General features: G+C 60.8%; 1 protein-coding gene across 6 annotated transcripts; it reads right to left on the reverse strand.

Annotated features, from left to right (window-relative positions):
• Positions 1-1,877: 1,877 nt before the first annotated feature.
• On the reverse strand, positions 1,878-18,102 carry TSC22D3 (TSC22 domain family member 3). Of its 6 annotated transcripts, none has more exons than XM_066333789.1 (4): positions 17,657-18,097; positions 4,879-5,019; positions 3,703-3,754; positions 1,878-3,144 (listed from the first exon to the last, which is right to left on the reverse strand). In XM_066333789.1, exons 1-4 carry the CDS (start codon positions 17,977-17,979, stop codon positions 2,899-2,901), a joined length of 762 nt encoding a protein of 253 aa, XP_066189886.1. In that variant the 5' UTR covers positions 17,980-18,097; the 3' UTR covers positions 1,878-2,898. The 6 variants fall into 6 exon arrangements, with proteins under 6 accessions (XP_066189886.1, XP_066189889.1, XP_066189888.1 ...); XM_066333792.1 differs by lacking the exon at positions 17,657-18,097 and adding an exon at positions 5,462-5,585; XM_066333790.1 differs by having other exon boundaries at positions 2,837-3,144; positions 3,618-3,754; positions 17,657-18,101.
• Between the last annotated feature and the right edge of the window lie 216 nt (positions 18,103-18,318).

Below are 18,318 nucleotides of genomic sequence, written 5' to 3' on the forward strand. Positions count from 1 at the left end.
GCTGCCCTGTGCCATTGGCTGGCGCTTTGTCACACCATACAGCAGGATGGGAAAGGCTCTGCCTACCCGTGGGAGGAAGGCTGAGCTCTGAAACAAGTGGTTTGGCACGGGTGGCTACAACGAGCGGTTTTGCCACAGCCTGTTCCCCTGTGCCTCTGTGCTGTGGGGACAGAGGACCGGGAGAGGCAGCAAAGAGGACTCCCAACGCCATCACTGCACCCCTCGAACGCATATGCATTGAGGGGGGCAATTAGAACAAATGGGGCACAGAGCTCATTTCTGCAGGCCAAAGCTTCCGCAGCCAAAAGGGGCCAGAAGGATGTCCAGACCCTTTCCCAGCACCCCCAACACCCACCACCAGTGACCTGGCCAGTGCAAGCACAGCTGGATCCAGCTGCCTTGTGGAACAGCTCTAAGTGTGAGAGGCTGGCAGAACTGGTGTTCTGCTGTGTGCGTCCCCCACAGGCTGCTGCAGTGCCCGTGTGTGCAAGGCATGTGTTATGTATAGGGTAGGGCGGCCTGAGACTGTTTACACACACACAGGAAAAGTCATCAGACACACATGTACTCACAAGGCACGTGCGTGTGCCCTTGCACTGGAGCACTTGCAGGGCTGCCTGCACAAGGCTGCTGTGGGGTCACCGTGTTGGGACAGACAGAACAGGGAGGACAAAGCCACCCAACAATGATTTCAAGCCCCTGTGGCCTGTGTTTTGCTGTTTACCCCACGTTTCCAGGGTGCCAACCACCCCCAGCTCCACCGTGACTCACACAGGGCCGGGGCTGAACCGCCCTCACCACAGCAGAGACATGGAACCGTGTGGAGCTGTGCTGCTGTGGCACAGGGTATGGTCACCTACCTGCTCCCCGGGCCCAGGCACTGCCGGCCCAAGGGTGGCTCTGGATGGCCCAGGAGTTGTTCCCAGAAAACCCTGTGGGAGGATACTGCACCTTGCCTCAAACATCCTGCCAGCCTGGGGCTCTGCACAAACACCTCTGGGGTTTAACCTGTAGTAGCCATCAGCAGCCTCAGAAATGGAGGGTTTGAAGATTTTTTGCCCTCCCTCATATACCCCATTGAGTTGAATCAAAAGCTGGCTGTGCCCTTGAAGAGGGTTGGGGCATCCCCCAGCCCTGTCCAGCACCATTCAGTCCAGATGACCAATCCTCCTACTCTCATATCATGTTTTGAGATAGCCCAAAATGAAAAAAACCAAACCAAACAAAAACAAAACATAACAAACAAAAAAAAAAACAAACCAAAAAAACCCAACCCCACAAACCAAAACCCAAACAAACAAAAAAAAAACCAAACCCACAAAAAACAAACAAAAAAAATCCCCAAAAAACTAAAACAAAAACAAACCCCAAAAAATCAATCAACCAAGCAACCAACCAACACAAACAAACAAAACCCCACCAAAACCAAAATACCCCAAAGAAAGAAAAAAAACCCCAAAAATAATCAATGATGGCTGTGAGAACAAAACCACCACAGGAAGAGCAGAGCTGGGGGTACATACAGCTCCACACGGCCTGAGAAGAGCTTCCTTCCTGCTTGTGCCCCCAAGTCTGCCCTTGCACAGGTGTGACAGAGGGGACAGAGACCTGCAGGTTCACAGCGCTTTTCCCTACCACACATCCAACCCCTGGGAAGGGGCTGCCTGCTCTTATCTCCAAAACCCGTCTTGGCTCAGCCAGGACCATCTATGAGGAACTAAACCCCCCACAAAGGTGGAGAGCTGCCAAGTTTTCCCAGGTGGGGAACAGCACCAGCCCAGTATCCTCACCAGTCCCATTCCAGCAATTCCCAGCCTCTCCCCAGTGCCATCACTCTCCCCCCTCTTTCCAGCCACAGACACAGTTTGGGGCACAGGTATATATAAAAAGTAGAGTTTATTGCCATCTCTATTCAGATTTACACAACAGTGTCACCGCTTCTGACATCAAAAGCAATGTCCCGTCACATCCCAGAGAACAGGCCAGGGACAGAGAGGAGCCCAGGAGCATGGGCTGGCTCCTCCACCCCAGTGGGCTGGAGCACAACCTGGCTTGTGGCTCTGCTCAGTGGTCAGTCAGATCCTCCCAGCGCTGCCACACAGTTCTGTCAGGTGGGATGCCAGACAGGAGTAAAGCTGTCCCCTCCTCAGTGCCACTTGCAGTAGTTGGCTGCCCACTGACAGGTGCTCACCATTCCAGTCTGCCTTCAAATGCCCCAGCTGTTCAAACGGGCACGGCTGACCCAGTGTGTGCACCCCACAGCCTCAGAGGCACCTTTCGTGCACATGTTTATACATAGATACAGCTACAGAAGATGCCCAAACTAACAAAACAAGCTTTTTTTTCCTTGTAATCCCCACACTGCTGTGCGTTCGGCCACGGTCTACACTGCAGCTGCCACCCCCGGTGCTGCTCAGTCTGGGTCGGATTCCAGCAGGCTCCTGGCTGGGTGGCTCGCGGGACGTATCTGCTTCGCTCACTGAGCATCCATCTCCCTCCAGTGTCAGGCTCTGGCAGCAGGAGACACTTCCCTGCAGAACGCAGCCGTGGCCTGGGCCTTGGCGGGCGCTCCTTCCAACCGCAGGTCACCATGGCAGGGCCAAAGACTGCCCGGCTCTGCCCCTCAGCACAGCTCGGGACAGGTACCGCATCTCCTCCTGGCACCTGCTGGGCGGTGGGATGGGGACGGGGGTCCAGCTGCCCCTGTCTTCCTTGCAGAAGAGCATCCTCGTGAAGGAGACAGCCGCTGGCTCTGCAGGCTGGCCACGGCTGCCCCAGGGGCACGGCTCAGTGCCAGGGTCTGGCAGCCCTTCGTGTGAGATGAAGGCAGAAACGATTTTGCAGGAGATTAAGTAGAAAGAGTTCTGTGGCTCTGTCCACCCCGAGGACAGAGCCACCTTACACCGCAGAGCCCCCGGAGTGCTGGGCCGGGGCAGCCACCCCGGGGCTCTGCTCCTCAGGGCACGGCACCTCTGCTGGGAGCCGGGACTGGAACTTCTCCAGCTGCTCAGGGCTGGCCAGGGTCTTCAGGAGGCTGTTCTCACGCTCCAGCTGGGAGTTTTTCTCCAACAGTTCCTTGATTTGCTCTTTCAGGACCTCCACCTCCTCCCGCACAGCATACATCAGATGATTTTTCACAAGATCCTGCAAAAGGCCATGAAAGAGACTGATCAATGGAGAGTAATTCCCTGGGGGTTGCTCTCTCCTGTTCTCAAGTGCTGAGGGCAAGTGCCAAATGCTGCAGAAGCTTTTCCCAAGGACTATCCCTCCCCACCCCAACCTTGGAATCTCGGCCAGGGCTCAGTGCTCATCCAGCATAGCTCCCTCAGCCACCATCTCTCTGGTTCTCTTTGCATCCAGAAGCACTCTCCGGCCCCCTCCCCTGCCCTGGCATTTGGGGGGGGGGGGTGTGGAAGAACCAGGGAGCCCAGCTCGGGCAACCCCAGAGCCCAAAAGTCCCCGTCCATGTCCACCCTCACTCTGCGCACTGCGGAGCAGCTGGAGCCAATGAGCTTCGCGGCGGCTGCAGACAAAGAGCGCCTCTGCCTTTGCAGAGGGCTGGCGAGCGCGGACCCCCGTGGGCAGAGGGACCCTGGCGCCATGGACAGAGCACCCACCCGGAGCGGGAAGTCCACCCCCGGGCACGGCACCCGCGGGGTGATGGGGGAAGGTCGGGGGAGAGGGCGCAGCGCTGCAGCTCACCATCGCCTGCTCGATCTTGTTGTCGATGGCCACCACGCTGGCTCCGGAGGCGCTGGAAGAGAGCGGAGAGGTCGAGGGTCAGCATCGAACATGTCCCTTCCACAGGGGTCCGCGACACCTCCCCCCCAGCGGCGCATCGGGGCGTCCCCCCTCGGCAAGGGAGTTAATGAATTCAGTCGCGGGTCGCGTATGTCCTTCGCTCCCGGAGCGGCGATGCCCCCCACCTCAGGACCGGGCTTCGCAGCCGCCCCCCGGGCACTGCACACCCATTCCCCCAGCGCTCCGCGGCGAGGGCACCGGGGCTGCCCCTACCTGTTGTCGAGCTTCACGGAGACCACATCCCCCCCGAGCAGGGAGGAGAAGAAGGAGATGGAGAAGTTGTGGAGCTGGTAGACAGCCACCTCCATGGGGGACTGGTACATGCCGGTGCTCATGGCTGCAGTAGCGACACACGCTCACACAGACGGCGCACAACGCAGTGCCGGGCCTTCCCCGCCGCCCCCGCTTATATCGGCGGTGCCCGCCCTGCCGGGAGGGGCGAACACGGCCGGGACCGCCCGCCGCCCGCAGCGCCGCGCCGGGGGCTGCTCCGGTACTGCCCCCGGTACGGCACACTGCCCCCCGGTACTGCCCCCCGGTACAGCACACTGCCCCCCGGTACGGCACACTGCCCCCCGGTACGGCACACTGCACCCCGGTACAGCACACTGCCCCCCGGTACGGCACACTGCCCCCCGGTACTGCCCCCGGTACGGCCCCCTGGTACTGCCCCCGGTACGGCACACTGCCCCCCGGTACTGCCCCCGGTACGGCACACTGCCCCCCGGTACGGCACACTGCCCCCCGGTACTGCCCCCGGTACGGCACACTGCACCCCGGTACTGCCCCCCGGTACAGCACACTGCCCCCCGGTACGGCACACTGCACCCCGGTACTGCCCCTCTCTGCAACCCGTCCAGCCCTTCCAGTTAAATCACAGCACGGCGCCGTCCCAGCGCAAGAACCCCTCGCTTCAGCACCGTGTCCCCCCTAATCTGCACCCCTCTTCACAGCCCTCGTCTGCTGCAAGCAGAGTCCTGGCACCGCCGGTACAGCCCCAGAGTCCGCACGCCTGAACGTGCTGTTTCTGTTCTCCGGGGCACCCAGGATGGGGGTTCGGCCGGGGGACACACGCACCTGCCTGGGGGCTGGGAGAAGGGGTGAACTCGGTCTGCATTTGGAGATGCAGCCGGCAGGTCCCGCACAGTGAGGCCCCGGGACTGTGAAGGGGAGGCAAGAGGGGAAGAGGAGCCACGGGCATTCAAAATAGAACCTGGGCTGAAAAATAGAAACGGGAGGGAAAAACAGAAACCTGTTTTTCAACAGGTTGAAAACCTGGGCTGCCGAAAAAACCGGGGTGCATAACAGAAACGAGGGTGCAGAACAAACATAAACAGGAGTGATAACAGAAACGAGAGTGGAGAAACAACCTAGGCGTAAAAAACAACTCCAGCAGGGGAAACGAAAACCTGCGCGCAGAGCAAACCCGGGGCGCAAAACCAGCGCAGGGTACAGGACACGCCCCGAGGTTGCAGAACAACAACTGCGGAATGCAGAACAAACCCGGGGTACAGAACAACAGCCCCAGAGTGCACAGCGGCCCCTGGATACGGAACAAAGTGGACGTACAAAACGAACTCGGGGTACAGAGCAAAACAACCCCAGGGTGCAGAGCAGACCCGGGGTGCAGAACAAGAACTCTAGAGTGCAGAACAGTGACCTTGTGGTGCAGAACAAATTCGAGGTACAGAACACGCCCTGGGTGCGGAACAACCACCAAGGGATGCAGAGCAAACCTCGGTGCAGAGCACTAAACACCATCACTGCTGGGCTGCAGAACAGTCCGGGGGTACAGAACAACAGCCGGACAAGGGCCGCGGGGCGCAAACACAACCCCCGGTGCGAAAGGCAGCGGTGCCCAAGGCGCCCCGCCCAGCGTTACATAACCCCGCACCGGGCGGCGCCCCCCCGCGGCCACGGCCGGCACTGCAGGGGCGGCGGTCTGCCTGTGCTTCTGCCGAGCGGCATCCCCGTGGGTGCACACGCGTGGGCAAGGTCACGGCGGGTTCTCCCCGCCTCCACGCAGCGGTTTAGACATAAAGCAAGTGGGTCTCCTCCGAGGAGTGGAAGCAGGGCCCCTAAAACGCCCCCCAGCATCCCAGGGGCTGGGGTGTGCCACCCCATTGCCCTTGGCCACCCACTTATCTCTGCCCTCTAGACCTGGGTCTGGGGGAACTTTGCTCAGTGGTTGCGTGCTGCCCCGGCCCCGGGGGCTCATCCCCTGCAGGGCATGTTGAGGCTGATGCTGAATGGAATAGTATCTAAGAAAGAGTTAGTGCTGGCAGGACATGCGCACCCCAGGGATGCTGCAAAGGACACCGAGTGTCCTGATCCAGGCGGTATAAATGTGCCTGGAATTGACTGTGGAGAGAGGCCAAGCAACCCTGACTTGTGGGTGTGCTGCTATGCCCCTTCCTTGAGTGGGAAGAGGGAGCAGAGTGGGACTTTCCCTATCAGAAAGGGAAACTGAGGCACACTGCAGCACAGCTGCTGCTGGGAGCAAGACCCAGCCAGGCAGCTCTCCACAAACCGCAATTCCCTCCCAGGGCAGGGTGAGGATGCTGTGCTGTCTGGGACCCGCAGCCGGGCATACGCGGGTGCCCTGGGGTTTGATGTGGGGATGTGAGAAAGCATTTTCTCCCCGGTGGGACCATCTGTGGGAGGGATTATGCACAACCCCCTGTGTTAGCACTACTCCAGCCCACACAAAGCTGCTATACAGGGGCTGAGCAGGGTGCTGGCGCTGCAGGGAGTAGGCAGGTGTCTGTCCCCCAAGACCCCAGGCTGGCCTGTGCTCCCCCCATCGCCCACACCAGGCCCTACTTACCAGTCCCTCCTTCTGAAGAGGCTCGGGGAGTAGAGCGGCTGGAAGGCCATGCCACCCCCTGACCCGTTCCGGCCCCTCTGTTTCTAGCAGCGATGCTGGCTCTGCCTGTGGCTGCGTCCCCCCAGTTTGCAGTGGCAGAGACAGCCCGGGTGTCGGCTGCATCCAGGGGCTCCAGCCACAGGGTAAACAGGCTGGGAGATGACCTCAGCTGCACTCAATTGGCCCTTTCAAGTCCAATGGCTAGTGTGCCATCCCGAGCTGCGGGGGTGCCCCCCTCCCTGGGGAGATGAAAGGCCTCTGTGTGCACTTGTCCCCAGAGCGGCTGGTGGTGGGCTTGGTGGCAGTCCCTGGGACACAGCTTTGTCCCCTTGCTGGGACAAGTCCAGACCGCTCACACCAGGGTTCCCTTGACTGAGTTTGCCACTGCAGCTCCTGAAGCATGATGGTTTCACTGTGGAGAAGACAGGAGAGATGGGAAGAGCATTTTCTCCCACACTGGTGCCATCTCCTGTCTTCTGCAGAGAGATGTCAGCAGCAGGGAGATGGGGTGGGTGGGCCCCAGCCCTGGCAGCTGTTCCTGTTTTCCCACCTCCAGTGATATGCCCCCCCCCAGTCCTGGCTCAGCCTCCTTCCCAAAGGAAGCCCTAAATCATTAGTGGCAGGGACTGAGGGCTCCAGAACCGACAGACCAGACCCTGGCGGGTGGTCCTTGTCTCACGGCTGGAGGTTCCTGGTCCCTGCCTGCTACCTTTCTCATGCAGCACTCAGGCACAAAGGACTGACGGCAAAAACGAAACATTTCTGCAGCTGCTGGAGTGAAGCTGGAAAACACTTTGGGGGGAGATTGCTTCAGCTCTGCCACCTCCAATATTTTTCCCATGGAGCTGGGACTATTGCAAGGATGAGCCAGAGTAAGTCACTGATTTTCCTGCAGTCCTCCTGGGTTTTTCCACCCAGCCCACATCTCTGCACAGGGCATGGGCTCCTCACTCACGCTGGGCAGGATGCTGTCGGCCCTCAAGAGGCCCCAGGGAGGGATGCTCTGGAGGGATGGAGAAGCAGAAGTTTCTTTCCTGGCATTCAGTAGATGAGGGATCCCTATGCAGCCGTGGCCAGGGCAGGTCAGGCTGGGCAGGGGGCTGTAGCCCCCCTCACAGCCCCTCGCTTCATGTGGGGGCAGGGCTCCTGAATGTCTCGTGGGGTGCACACAACCACAGCACACCTTGCAGCCCCTACAAGCAAGTCCTGCCTGCACATGTGCGTGCACACGCAGCACACCCACACGTCCGTGCCCCCTGCATGCACATGCGTGTTTGCAGCCCACAGGAGCATATGCTTTGAGCACAGGAGCATGTGCACATTGGTGTGTCCTGCTGGCACACATGTGCAAGCACATTAGTTTAGTACCTGGAGCTGATGATCTTGAGGTCTTTTCTGACCTGCATGCCCCTGTGACGCCGTGACATACACTCTGTGTGCCAAACAAATGCTGCTGCTCTGTGTGCAGATGCACGAGCGATGCTGGCACCCCCTGAGCATGCTGCCCTGACTAACCCTGCACACCCGTGTCAGCAGCGTGGCACTGGGCAGCTCCACATGCTCCTGCTTAGCGGGAGGGCACCCTCAGCACTTGGGTGTCACCTGCGACCCTGCTGGCACTTCCACAGTGGGAGCAGCAGCTCCCAGCTCTGCTGGATCCTACTTTGTGCCAGCTCTCCCCAGGAGCCCCTCTGAGCTGCCCCAGTGCCCCTGCAGCAGCAGAGTCCTGCACTGGGCTCCAGCTGCACCCCAAACGGTGGGGGGCCATTTCCTAGCACACCACAGCCCTGGCCTTGCCAGGTTGCCTGCAGCCTCCTCCTCTCCCACCACCTGCTCCTGCTGCTCCAAGCAGAGCAGGGTGGGCAACACACCACCTTGCTGTTCCTAACGAGCAGGTTTCCTGGTCTCAGAATTACCCTATGGCACCACTGACGGGCACTTGGAGCAGGCTGGGCCAGAGGGGCAGTGTCCTGCATCCCTGAGGCAGCAGCATGGCATCTCCTGTATCCACACACAGTGACAGGAGGTTCATCAGGCTGGGCCCGGCTTGTGCCTGTGGTTATTTTGGTAACAGCGACAGCAGCTGCAATACAGGGTAATTGTGACACTAATTGTTGTGCTCTCTGGGGAAAAAAAAGGCACCCGCGGTTGTCATCGAGCAGTGAGGAGAGGTGATGACACCAGCCAGTGGTGATATCACCCCAGCAGTGGCCTTGCAGGACACCCCAGAGCTGCCAGCAGCCCCGCAGCCCTTATACAGCCTGTGCCTTAGCTCAGAAGATGCCGGCCCCCCTACTGGCTGACATTAAGTGACAACCTCCTCCTCAGCAATGAGACTTGGAGTTCTGCAGCCGCCACAGGGCTCTGCCAGGCTGGAGCAAGGGGTGATATGGAGCAGAATGAGGGTATTACCTCTTGCTGCCTGGCATCCCACACCTGCACAGTGCTGTGGGTCATGGGATGCCCTTTCCCCAGAGCCAAGACGTGTTTCTGTACTGAGCCTGTATGCTGGACCTGCTCCAGGTGCTTGCAGTGCCTGAGGACACACCAAGGGATGCTCCTGTCCCAGTAGCAGCCAGTGGAGCCAGAGGGGTGGCTGGGGCTTCAGGAGCAGCCCTGGCTCCCCAGACTTGGCTCTCCCCCTGCTCCAGGCTGTGCTTATGGCTCCGTGGCAGTTTTCCTGGCTTGCTCTCTCCCAAGGACTCAGCTCAATGGGAGAAAGGCCCTTCAGAGGGTCTGAGGCGTGGGAAATGTTTATAGCCTGGCCTCAGAGACACTGGAGAGAAAACTGGGAAAGGCACAGAGCCAAGGCTGCCCAGGCTGCTCTGCAGAGCCAGGTCTCCCGCTCCAAGGGTCACAGCAGAGTGGGAGAGGAAAAGCCACTGCTTGCAAACACAGCTAAGAAAAATCTGCCTGTCACAGCCCAAAATCCTGCAACTGTGGTGGTACCAGCCAAGGGACTGGGAATGCCTGCACCAGGGCATCCTGCCCATGCCCTGCAGGAAGACAGGGAAGTGTGGCTGGGGACACTGGTGATGGCTGGGGCCTGAGGGAGCCTATGGCAGGAAGGGCTGTGGGACAGTGCTGAGGAGCTCCTGGTCTTGACTAGCAGCTCTGTGCTGGTTCTGGGAATCGAGGGGTAATGCTAGGGGCTGCCCACGGGTGAACAGGTGGCTGAGTCATCTGCCATGCCAATTCCAGGATCCTGAACAGCAACTGCCTGCCCTATGGCACTGCTGTGGGGCTGTTGTGCTGGTCCCAAGGGCTGGGGGCCTGGCACTGCCAGAGCACTCCTGTTGTCCAGATCTTGGTTTCTTCCTCTCGGAGATTTCCTGGCTGAGCTGCTCCCTGAGGCCTGGCAGTACCCCTTAGCACCTCTGGTGCCTTCCAGGAGCTGTGTGGGACATGCAGAAGCCCCATGCAACCAGGAGCCGTTTGATATGGGTCCAGATCATGCCCATGAGACCCCTTGGAGGGGTGATAAATCCCCCAGCCCAGGGCATGTGCTGCTCCAGAGCAGTGGGTAACCACTCCTGGGCACACCTGAATGTGCCTGGATAGGGATGCACCCGCTGCCTGCAGAGCTGGTGCTGCTGGCCTTGTCTGGTCCCAGTCCCAAGCCAGGGGACACCAGAGTCATGTGTGGCCCACACAGAGGTGGTGGTCCCTGCCATGCTGGGGGAAGCCCAGGGAGGGTTTCAGTGAGGGAAGGCTGGAGGGGGAACCTACCCTTGGGAAGACTGACAGGGAACATGTCCTCCTTCCCTTCATGCCCAATGGAGGCAGAATTAGCTCTGTGGCCATGGGCAGGGGACAGAGGTGACACACCCCACCAGGCAGCAGGCATGGGCACGGATGGTGGTGTGGAGACTTCTCCAAGCTGTCAGGCTGGAGGCAATGTGAGATGGTGGAGGGAGCCCTGGTAGGCTCCTGTGTCCAGCTGTGGGGCTGACTGCTTCCTCTGATAAAGGTACTTGGCTGTACTCCCAGTTCTGGTTTTTTCTAGCATGCAAGTGCACACCCTCGAGCCAGCCTGCTGAGAACTGCAATTTTTCTTTAACTTTGTCACCAGACCCTCTTCTTCCTCCTCTGTCCCTAGCAGCAGTTGCTCTCAGCAGTAGTGTGAGGAGAGGAGGTCAGAGAGCACGCAGTTCCAGCCAAGCCCTCCTCACCATGTTGGAAACCCCCAGAGTCACAGCTTCCCCAGGCATGCTGGCGTAGGAGAGGAAGAGACAAAAAGGCTCATTGGGTTGTTAGCAGCCCTGGATCATGTGGCCAAACGTTCCCATCTTGCTGGTGTTTCTCAACACCAGCCCCATGCTGCCGCCCAACCAGTGCAGGCACCCTGGTGTGTGCCCTGCCAGGGGCTGTGGGGCACCCTTGCACCTCACCGCTCCCCACAAAGGGTCTCACCGCTGCCAAATGCTGAGGTTAGAGAGCCAGGTATAGCACATCCCAGTGAAAACCCCACAGCTTTCTCTGAGCATCATGCCTGGCTGCTGGGGCAATGCAGCTAACCCCCACCATGCTGCCTGCTCCCATGGACCAGGGATGCCCAGCTTGTGAGCGAGGATGGCAGGCTGAGCCCCTGGCACAGCTTTCATCCACAAATCTGTCTGTAGAGCAAAGTGTTTCACACCCACGGGCCGGGACTGGAGTCTTGTCATTGAACTCGGTGTTATCACCTCCTGGTTACCCGTGCCCTGCCCCGGCGCTCCTGCCAGATATGGCTCTGAACTCCACGACTCCACAACTGTCCCTGCTTCTTAGCGGATTGTGTTATCCCGGACAGCCCCGGCTGGATCCCCGCAGACCCTGGCTGCCCTCTCCTGCTCCAGTTCCAGGGCCCTGGGGACAGAGCACGGGCGCCGCAGTCCCTGAAGGCTCCTCCCGCAGCAGGAGGCTCGGCGGGGCGCTGCACGGCAGCAGCCGCGGGCAGGGGCCGGCCAGCCCGGCTTCTCCTCCCCAGCCCCTCACTCAGCCTCGCAGGGATCCGCAGCCCCAGAGAGGTCCCCGAAGCGGGGCCTCTGGCATCCCCCAGAGCAGCCCTCGGGCCCTTTGGAGGCAGGAGCGGGCTCCCGGAGCCCCGCTGGGCGCTGGCAGCCGCTGCCCTGCGGCGGGCGGGAGTGCCGCTCGCTAATTGGGAGGCAGCTCATTATGTAATGAGGACGGAGGCAGGCGAGCTTCGGGAGCCGCGCAGCGCGCTCCACGCTACCCAAATCTGCTCTTCCAGCCCGGAATAAGGCCTGTTTCTGGAGGCGCTCCGGCTCCTCGCACAGGCGCTGGAGCCTGGAGCTCTCCCGCCTCGCCCGACGCTTGTGGGCAGCCCCGGCAGCCCCCAGTGGCCGAGGGACAGCGGGACCCCCTTGGGGCTGCGCAGCCCGGACAGACGGGACCCGGCGGGGCTGGGGGCACAGGAGCTGTGCTCGGCTGCTGCAGGAGCCAGCCGCCGCAAGAAGTCAGGCAAGGACATGTAGGGCAGCGCGGCTTCGGCAGAGCCGGTTATTAATACCCCGCCTGGCCTTTGCAAGGAATCCCGGGCATTTCAAATCAGAGGGCTTCTGTGAAACCCTGCCGTCACTGACATTTCAGAACAATAACAACGTGAAAGACAATCAGTTGCCGGCAGGACGTATACCTGCGGTGCTGCTGTTGCTCTCTGTGTGCCTGACCCCGGCAGCCAGCCCTCCCCTCGTTTGTGCCAACTCTCGGGGACAACCTGAGACCACCCATCCCCTGCCTCCAAACCACCCCGGAGTAGTCCTGCTCCTTTTCACTGGCATATCACTGTGATGGTCTCATTTAAGGACATGGAAATGTCCTGTCCTGCCCCATGGCATCTGCCACCCTCTGCCAATCCAGACGGGGCTGCCATCCCCAGGGAACTGCAGGTAGGGGGTGGCAAGGACTGGATCCTACCCTGATACTGGAGTCTGGAGGGCCCAGAGTTCCTTTCTGCCACCAGAGTTGTTCTGCAGCAAAAGCCCCCTCCAATTTATATATATATATAAATATAACTCAGCACTCAGAGGATGATCTCCTGTCCCAAAGCCAGCCATTTGCAGCACCTGGATAAATATAACTCAGAGCTCGTCTGCGAAGCATTGGAATGGGTTGTAGGCTCTCTTGCCTCTGCAGCCCTCTTCCCCTGACACACACCCTGGGCTAAAGTTGGAAATTATGATCTCAGAAGTCTTTTCCAACCTAATGGGTTCTGTAATTCTCTGCCCTCTACCAACAGGGTCGCAGTCCTTCCCAAGGGCAGGATCCACCTGGAGCCTCACTGGCCTTGGCAGTCCACATAAAGCGTACAGACCCATCACAGTCACGTCGCCTGGGCACACACACAGCTTCCAGGCTCTGACAACATATATCCCAAGCCTTTCCAAGCCCTTTGGTCCCATGCAAGTCACAGTGCTCCCCCAAAGTGCAGAGTCAGCTTTAACCCTCTTTGTGCTGGGCAGTGGTCAAGGAGGTGGTGTTTGGTCCCAGCAGAGACCATCCGGGATCAGGCCATGTCTCACCAGGAAGGGATAATGTGATGCTAGAGGAAGGGAGCATGATGCTAAAATCAGGGCAGACCCCTGCAGACTCCTTCAGCTCCAACCTCTTCCATACCTTTACAGTTCAAAGCTAGAAAAAAATTCTGGCCAGCCTTTTCCCCATAGGGCCATGCTGTCATCCCTGGCTGACCTTGGGACAACTACTTTTGCCTGTGCAGAGCCAAGCGCCTGCCCTAGCAGATGGGCAGTGCTGGAGAATCCCCAGAGAACCAAGCTGACAGACTCCTGAGAACCTGACGTTGGCATCACCAGACTGGCTTAGCTGTGCCAGCCCCCTTGGCCATAGCCTTGTGGTCAGGGGCAAATGGCTCCCTCTCAAGGGGCTGAGCAGGGCTTTCCTGGGCTTCAGAGAACGTTACGAATGTCCTTCTGGAGGGAGCTGGGTCTTGCAGGAGCAGGCAGGGACAGGCATGGTTGATGGTGTGGCACATGCTGTTTCCAGCCCTGCCAAGCCATGCCAACCCAGTGTGCTGTGGCAGAGCCCCTGTGAGCCTGGTCTGCTAGGACATGGGCCCCAAGTCTGCTGAGTCATGGGCTGGGGGTCCCAAAGTGTTGGGATGCCTGTGATGGAGACCACGACAGGCTGAGCGAGCTGCCTGCTTGACATCTTCCCAAGGGTAGGAGGATTTGGGTATACCAAGGGGAGCACCTCCCAGAAGTACAAGCTACTCCTGCCACTGAAACAAAATCTCCCCAGCACCTCGGTGGTGTGCAGGGCTTGCAACCAACACTGCAGGCCACAGGTCAGGCCATGTGCATCTCTGTCTTGAGGGAACAAAGCAAAGAAAGCCCTGGTGCATGGTTCTGGAGGGTGGTGGTCTCCTGGCTCCCTCCATGGCAGAGCCCTCTCAGGGCCAGAAGGAGGAGAGTAGGACAGCTCAGTCCTACACCCACACCTCTCTCACACTCACTCATGGCCCCTCTCCCCATCAATGTGTCCTTGTTTCTCCAGCCCACTCAACCAGCTGGAATGCTTGCCCTGGCCCTGCTGCCCCGGCATGCCCTTTATGCCCTGGCTCCCCTCTTCCTGCATTGCTGCTGCAAAGTGACACCCAACAGACAGGAACAAGTGGTGCTGAGACACAAATGCCACCCTGGTACTGCTGCCCTTACAGCTCTTGCTTGCTGGCCCGACCTTTCAGCAGGAAAGGCACTGCTGCCCTGCTTTGCCCAAATCCATGCTTCCCCAGCTCCTTACACAGAGCTTCCCTCCGTCCCTGTCACTCCCGTGGCTTGCCCAGGCCACAGAGAAAGTGGCCCTCAGCTCCTTTCATGGCTCACACCAAAGGATGGAGCAGCAGGTCTGGCAGTGCCTGCAGATGATCTGGCTATGCAGAGGGGTCTCCCCTCACAGCCCGGAGCAGGATGGGCACAGGCTGCCAGGTGTTGCCCAGGAGAGGCTGGGCAGGAGTGATGGCATGGCTGGCTGCTGTGGGCAAGCAGCTGGCATGTACCTTCTCTCCCCACTCAGAGCCAGGCTGGTCCCCCTTGGATCATGTTCTAGGGCACGCCTGGGGTGCTGCTTCCCCTGCAGTGCTGACCTCCTCCCACCCACTGGCTCTGCTCAGCCCCCTGGCCCAGGGAAAAGTGCCACGTGGTCATGGGCCTGCTCTCCCTGACCTACACGCAACTGGGCTTGTGTCTGGCTCTGGGATAATGGTGGCATTACAGAGGGATGGCAAAGACCTTTCTGCCCACTTCATTGGAACCTGCAGGGAGAAGGTGTGCCCAGCTACCTCGGTGGGTGTCCTCCCTATACCTGGTGCTTCCATGTGAGCTTGGTCCCTTGGCACTGCTGAGACATCCCTGGAAAGCAGCTTGTGATGTCCTGTGTGAGGACACAGTGGGGAGAAGCCCTTTCTGCACAGGATCCCGTGCACTCCTGGAACAGCAGGGCTTTCTGCAGGAGCATGAGCCCAGGAAGCAACTGGTCTGGAGCATGCCTTCCTTGTGCATCCCTAACATCATCCCTGCTGTGAGCAAAGGGTATGGAGAGCCTGGCAGGGACCCCCCAGCCAAAGAAACCCAGAGGCAGGTTGGACATGCTGAAAATGTGTGCTGTCTGAGAAGTCCAGCACTGATCTGACCCTGACTATGTTGTCTCCAGGCAGCCCCAGAGCCAGACTCGACTCTGGGTTTAGGATCTTAGGGATTCTGTGCTGTCCTGGATGTCAGCCACACACGAGGATCCACACAACTTTCCCCCACTCTTGTATTGCTGTAGGAGCACATCAGCCAAAACAATGGGTATCAAATGGTCTGGGTTCCCTGGTACAAGCAGCAGGATGCCCTTATCAGGCATGTTATCGGGGTGTTCCTCTGGCACCCAGAATCCTCTGCTGTGTATGCTATCTCCTTTTGGATGTGTTGGCTCATTCCCCAGAAGGAGAAAGTTCAGGCTGGAGCAAAACAACTGCAAACACAGGTGTGGGCACACCTCACTCCAGTGCCTTGGGGCCATCACCCGGCTCTCCCATGCTGTGCCACCTAGGGGTGACAGGGGATCACCCAGGCAGCCTCCAGACCAAGGTGTCTGGACACTGGGTGTGATAGAGAGACACAGATTTGCACCACACCGTAGCACAGCCTGTCACAAACACAAGGCACGGAGCCTCTTGGGACACATCACACAACGGGGCGTGGAAGGCAGGCAGCAAGGAATGCTAAGAGACTCTGACAGGGAGAAATCCTTGTCCCCTGGAATCTCTGCTCACTCCCTACCTCACCAGGAGCACCACAGGTCCTGCCTCAGCAGGGATGAGTTCAAAAGCAGCCTGCTGGTGGCCTCTGGCCCAAAGGCACTGTCACTGACTGCCCGAACGAGCAGCCCAGGTGCTTGGCTCTGACCCCAGCCCTGGCAGCCCGTGCTGGGAACAGCGTCTCACTTTCCCGTTCACCCACGGTACCAACTGGCCGCAGCCTCCCAGGGAGGAGGGGAACCTCTCGCTCCAGCTCCTTCTCAGGCGGGCAAGTTCACTGCTCCCCGTACGGGCCAGGTACCGGCGCCTTGGCGAGTGGCCCAGCTCCTCCCTTGCTACCTGAGCGGCAGCTCGGCGTTATGTAAGTGCAGGAAGAGCGTCTCCGCCAAGGCCGGCTCGAGGCAGCAGCCTCTCGGCGTCAGACGCTGCCGGGCGAGGAGGCGGGCGTGCGCCGGGGTGGCTCACACGCGTGGGGCAGCCACGTGTGAGCCCACCCGCCGCCGCTCCGCGCACGGCCCGGGAGCGTGCCCACGGTGCGTGTGCGCGGGGGCCGGGAAGGGGATGGGGAGGCGTCTCGGAACGCGTGCTGCTCCCCCTGCGCCTTACCCACCCACGGCCGAGCAGCAAGCCCCGGAGCCGCTGCCTGCCGCGCCGGCCAGGCAGACATCTGTACCTGCCGTACTGACGGGCCACACATCCCCTCCGGTGCTGTGTCCCGCCTGCTGAAGACACTGGCAGCCTCGGGCACCTGTGGCGCTACGGGCCCAGCTCCGCTCCCCCAGGCCGAACTGGGGAGACCCAGAGCCCGGTACGAACTGCTCCCGCACAGGGTGTCACCAGCCCTCTGTCACCAGAGCCAGCCCCACACAGCGCCAGTGCAGGACCTGAGACAGCTCTGTCCACTCCTCGCCTCTGGGCTTCACCTCCTCAGGGCTGGGGAGCTTGCAGAGTGGCAGCCCCTGGGAGCTCCTGCTCCGTCTCCTCTGTCCTCACTGCTAGAGGCGGGGAGCAGGGCAGATCTGTCTCCTCAGTCCAGCAGGAAATGGATGGGAGCAGCCCCCAGCATGTTTGGCCGTGGGGGCACGGGGAGCCTGCCCAGAGCAGCCCCGAGACCATTCTGGACTGGGCAGAGCCCTACTCCAGGGACGGGCAGTACCACTCTGGGCCAAACCTGCGTCCGCTTTGGGGGGGCCAGGGGAGCTGTCGAAAGGGCAGGAGCTGGCTCTGGCACTCTCAAGCTCCCTACCCAGGCTCTCAGTGACGCTCAAGATGGCTTTCGAGGCAGCCCAGCTGCTTTCCAAGGAACCTGCTGTGCTCTCCACGGAGAATGGAGCCGATGCCCGTCTGTAGCTGGACACTATCCATGCCCCTGCGGGCACTGTCTTTGTGGACGGAGGTAGCCAGGGAGATGAGCACAGAGGCCAGCGGCCAAGACACACAGCTGGGGGCTGTTGTCACTGCCCGGCAGACACGGGGCACACACAAGAGGGGCACGGCGGGCATGGCGGAGCAGAGCCACCCGGACCCGCACCCAGGGATGGGCTGGCACCACGTATGGACTCCGTGCCAAACGCGGCCTCTCCCCACCCACATCCCACCGCCGCTGACATCCCCCAGCCCCGGGGTCACACAAGTTCCCCTCTCTTGCCAGCCCCACACCGCTGCCACCTCCGAGCCCGCTGCCCCGGGGCGGCCGGCCCCCGGCAGCTCCCGGCGGTGACACCCACCTGTGAAAGAGGAGGAGGATGGAGAGCAGGGTCTGGTCGATGTTCCTGTTGCAGATGCCCTGGTTGAAGAGGTAGCAGGGGTCCCGCACCACGGGCTCCAGCGAGTCTTGGCGCATGATGGAGCTCAGCTTGTCCGTGTTGAGGTTCTGTTGGACCAACTGCTCCCGCAGCTGCCGGAAGCTGCTCACGGTGGGGCTGCCCGGGTTGTTGTTCTCGCCCCCGGCCCCCTCCTCCAGCACGCTCCGGTTGGCCAGGTCCAGACAGCAGCTGCAGCAGTCCAGCCCCACGGGCGACCGGCACTCTTCCGCGGGCGACGAGGACATCCCGGGTGTCCCCGCGCCTGGCCACGGTGGCGCCGCTCCCGGGGCCGCGGAGGGCGAGCGGCTGCAGGACGCGCCCGGTGCCGAGCGCCGCGAGCGGCCCCCGCCCGGCCCGGCCCGGCCCGGCCCCCGCCCGCCCCGTTCCTCCCGGCCCGGCCCCGCCCCGCTCCGCCCCGGCCCCGCGCCTCCTGCCTCCGCTCCTCCGCTGTCCTCGCCGCTCCGTCCCGCCCCCGCTCCGCCCCGGCCAGCCCCTCTCCGCTCCCCGCCCCGGGCAGGCGTTCCCGGCCGCTTGGGGCCGGGAGAAGTTCCCGAGTTGTAGCGTGGGGTGACGTGGGGTGACAA

This window comes from Sylvia atricapilla, chromosome 21 (assembly GCF_009819655.1).
Source record: "Sylvia atricapilla isolate bSylAtr1 chromosome 21, bSylAtr1.pri, whole genome shotgun sequence".
Classification (NCBI taxonomy): Eukaryota; Metazoa; Chordata; class Aves; order Passeriformes; family Sylviidae; genus Sylvia; species Sylvia atricapilla.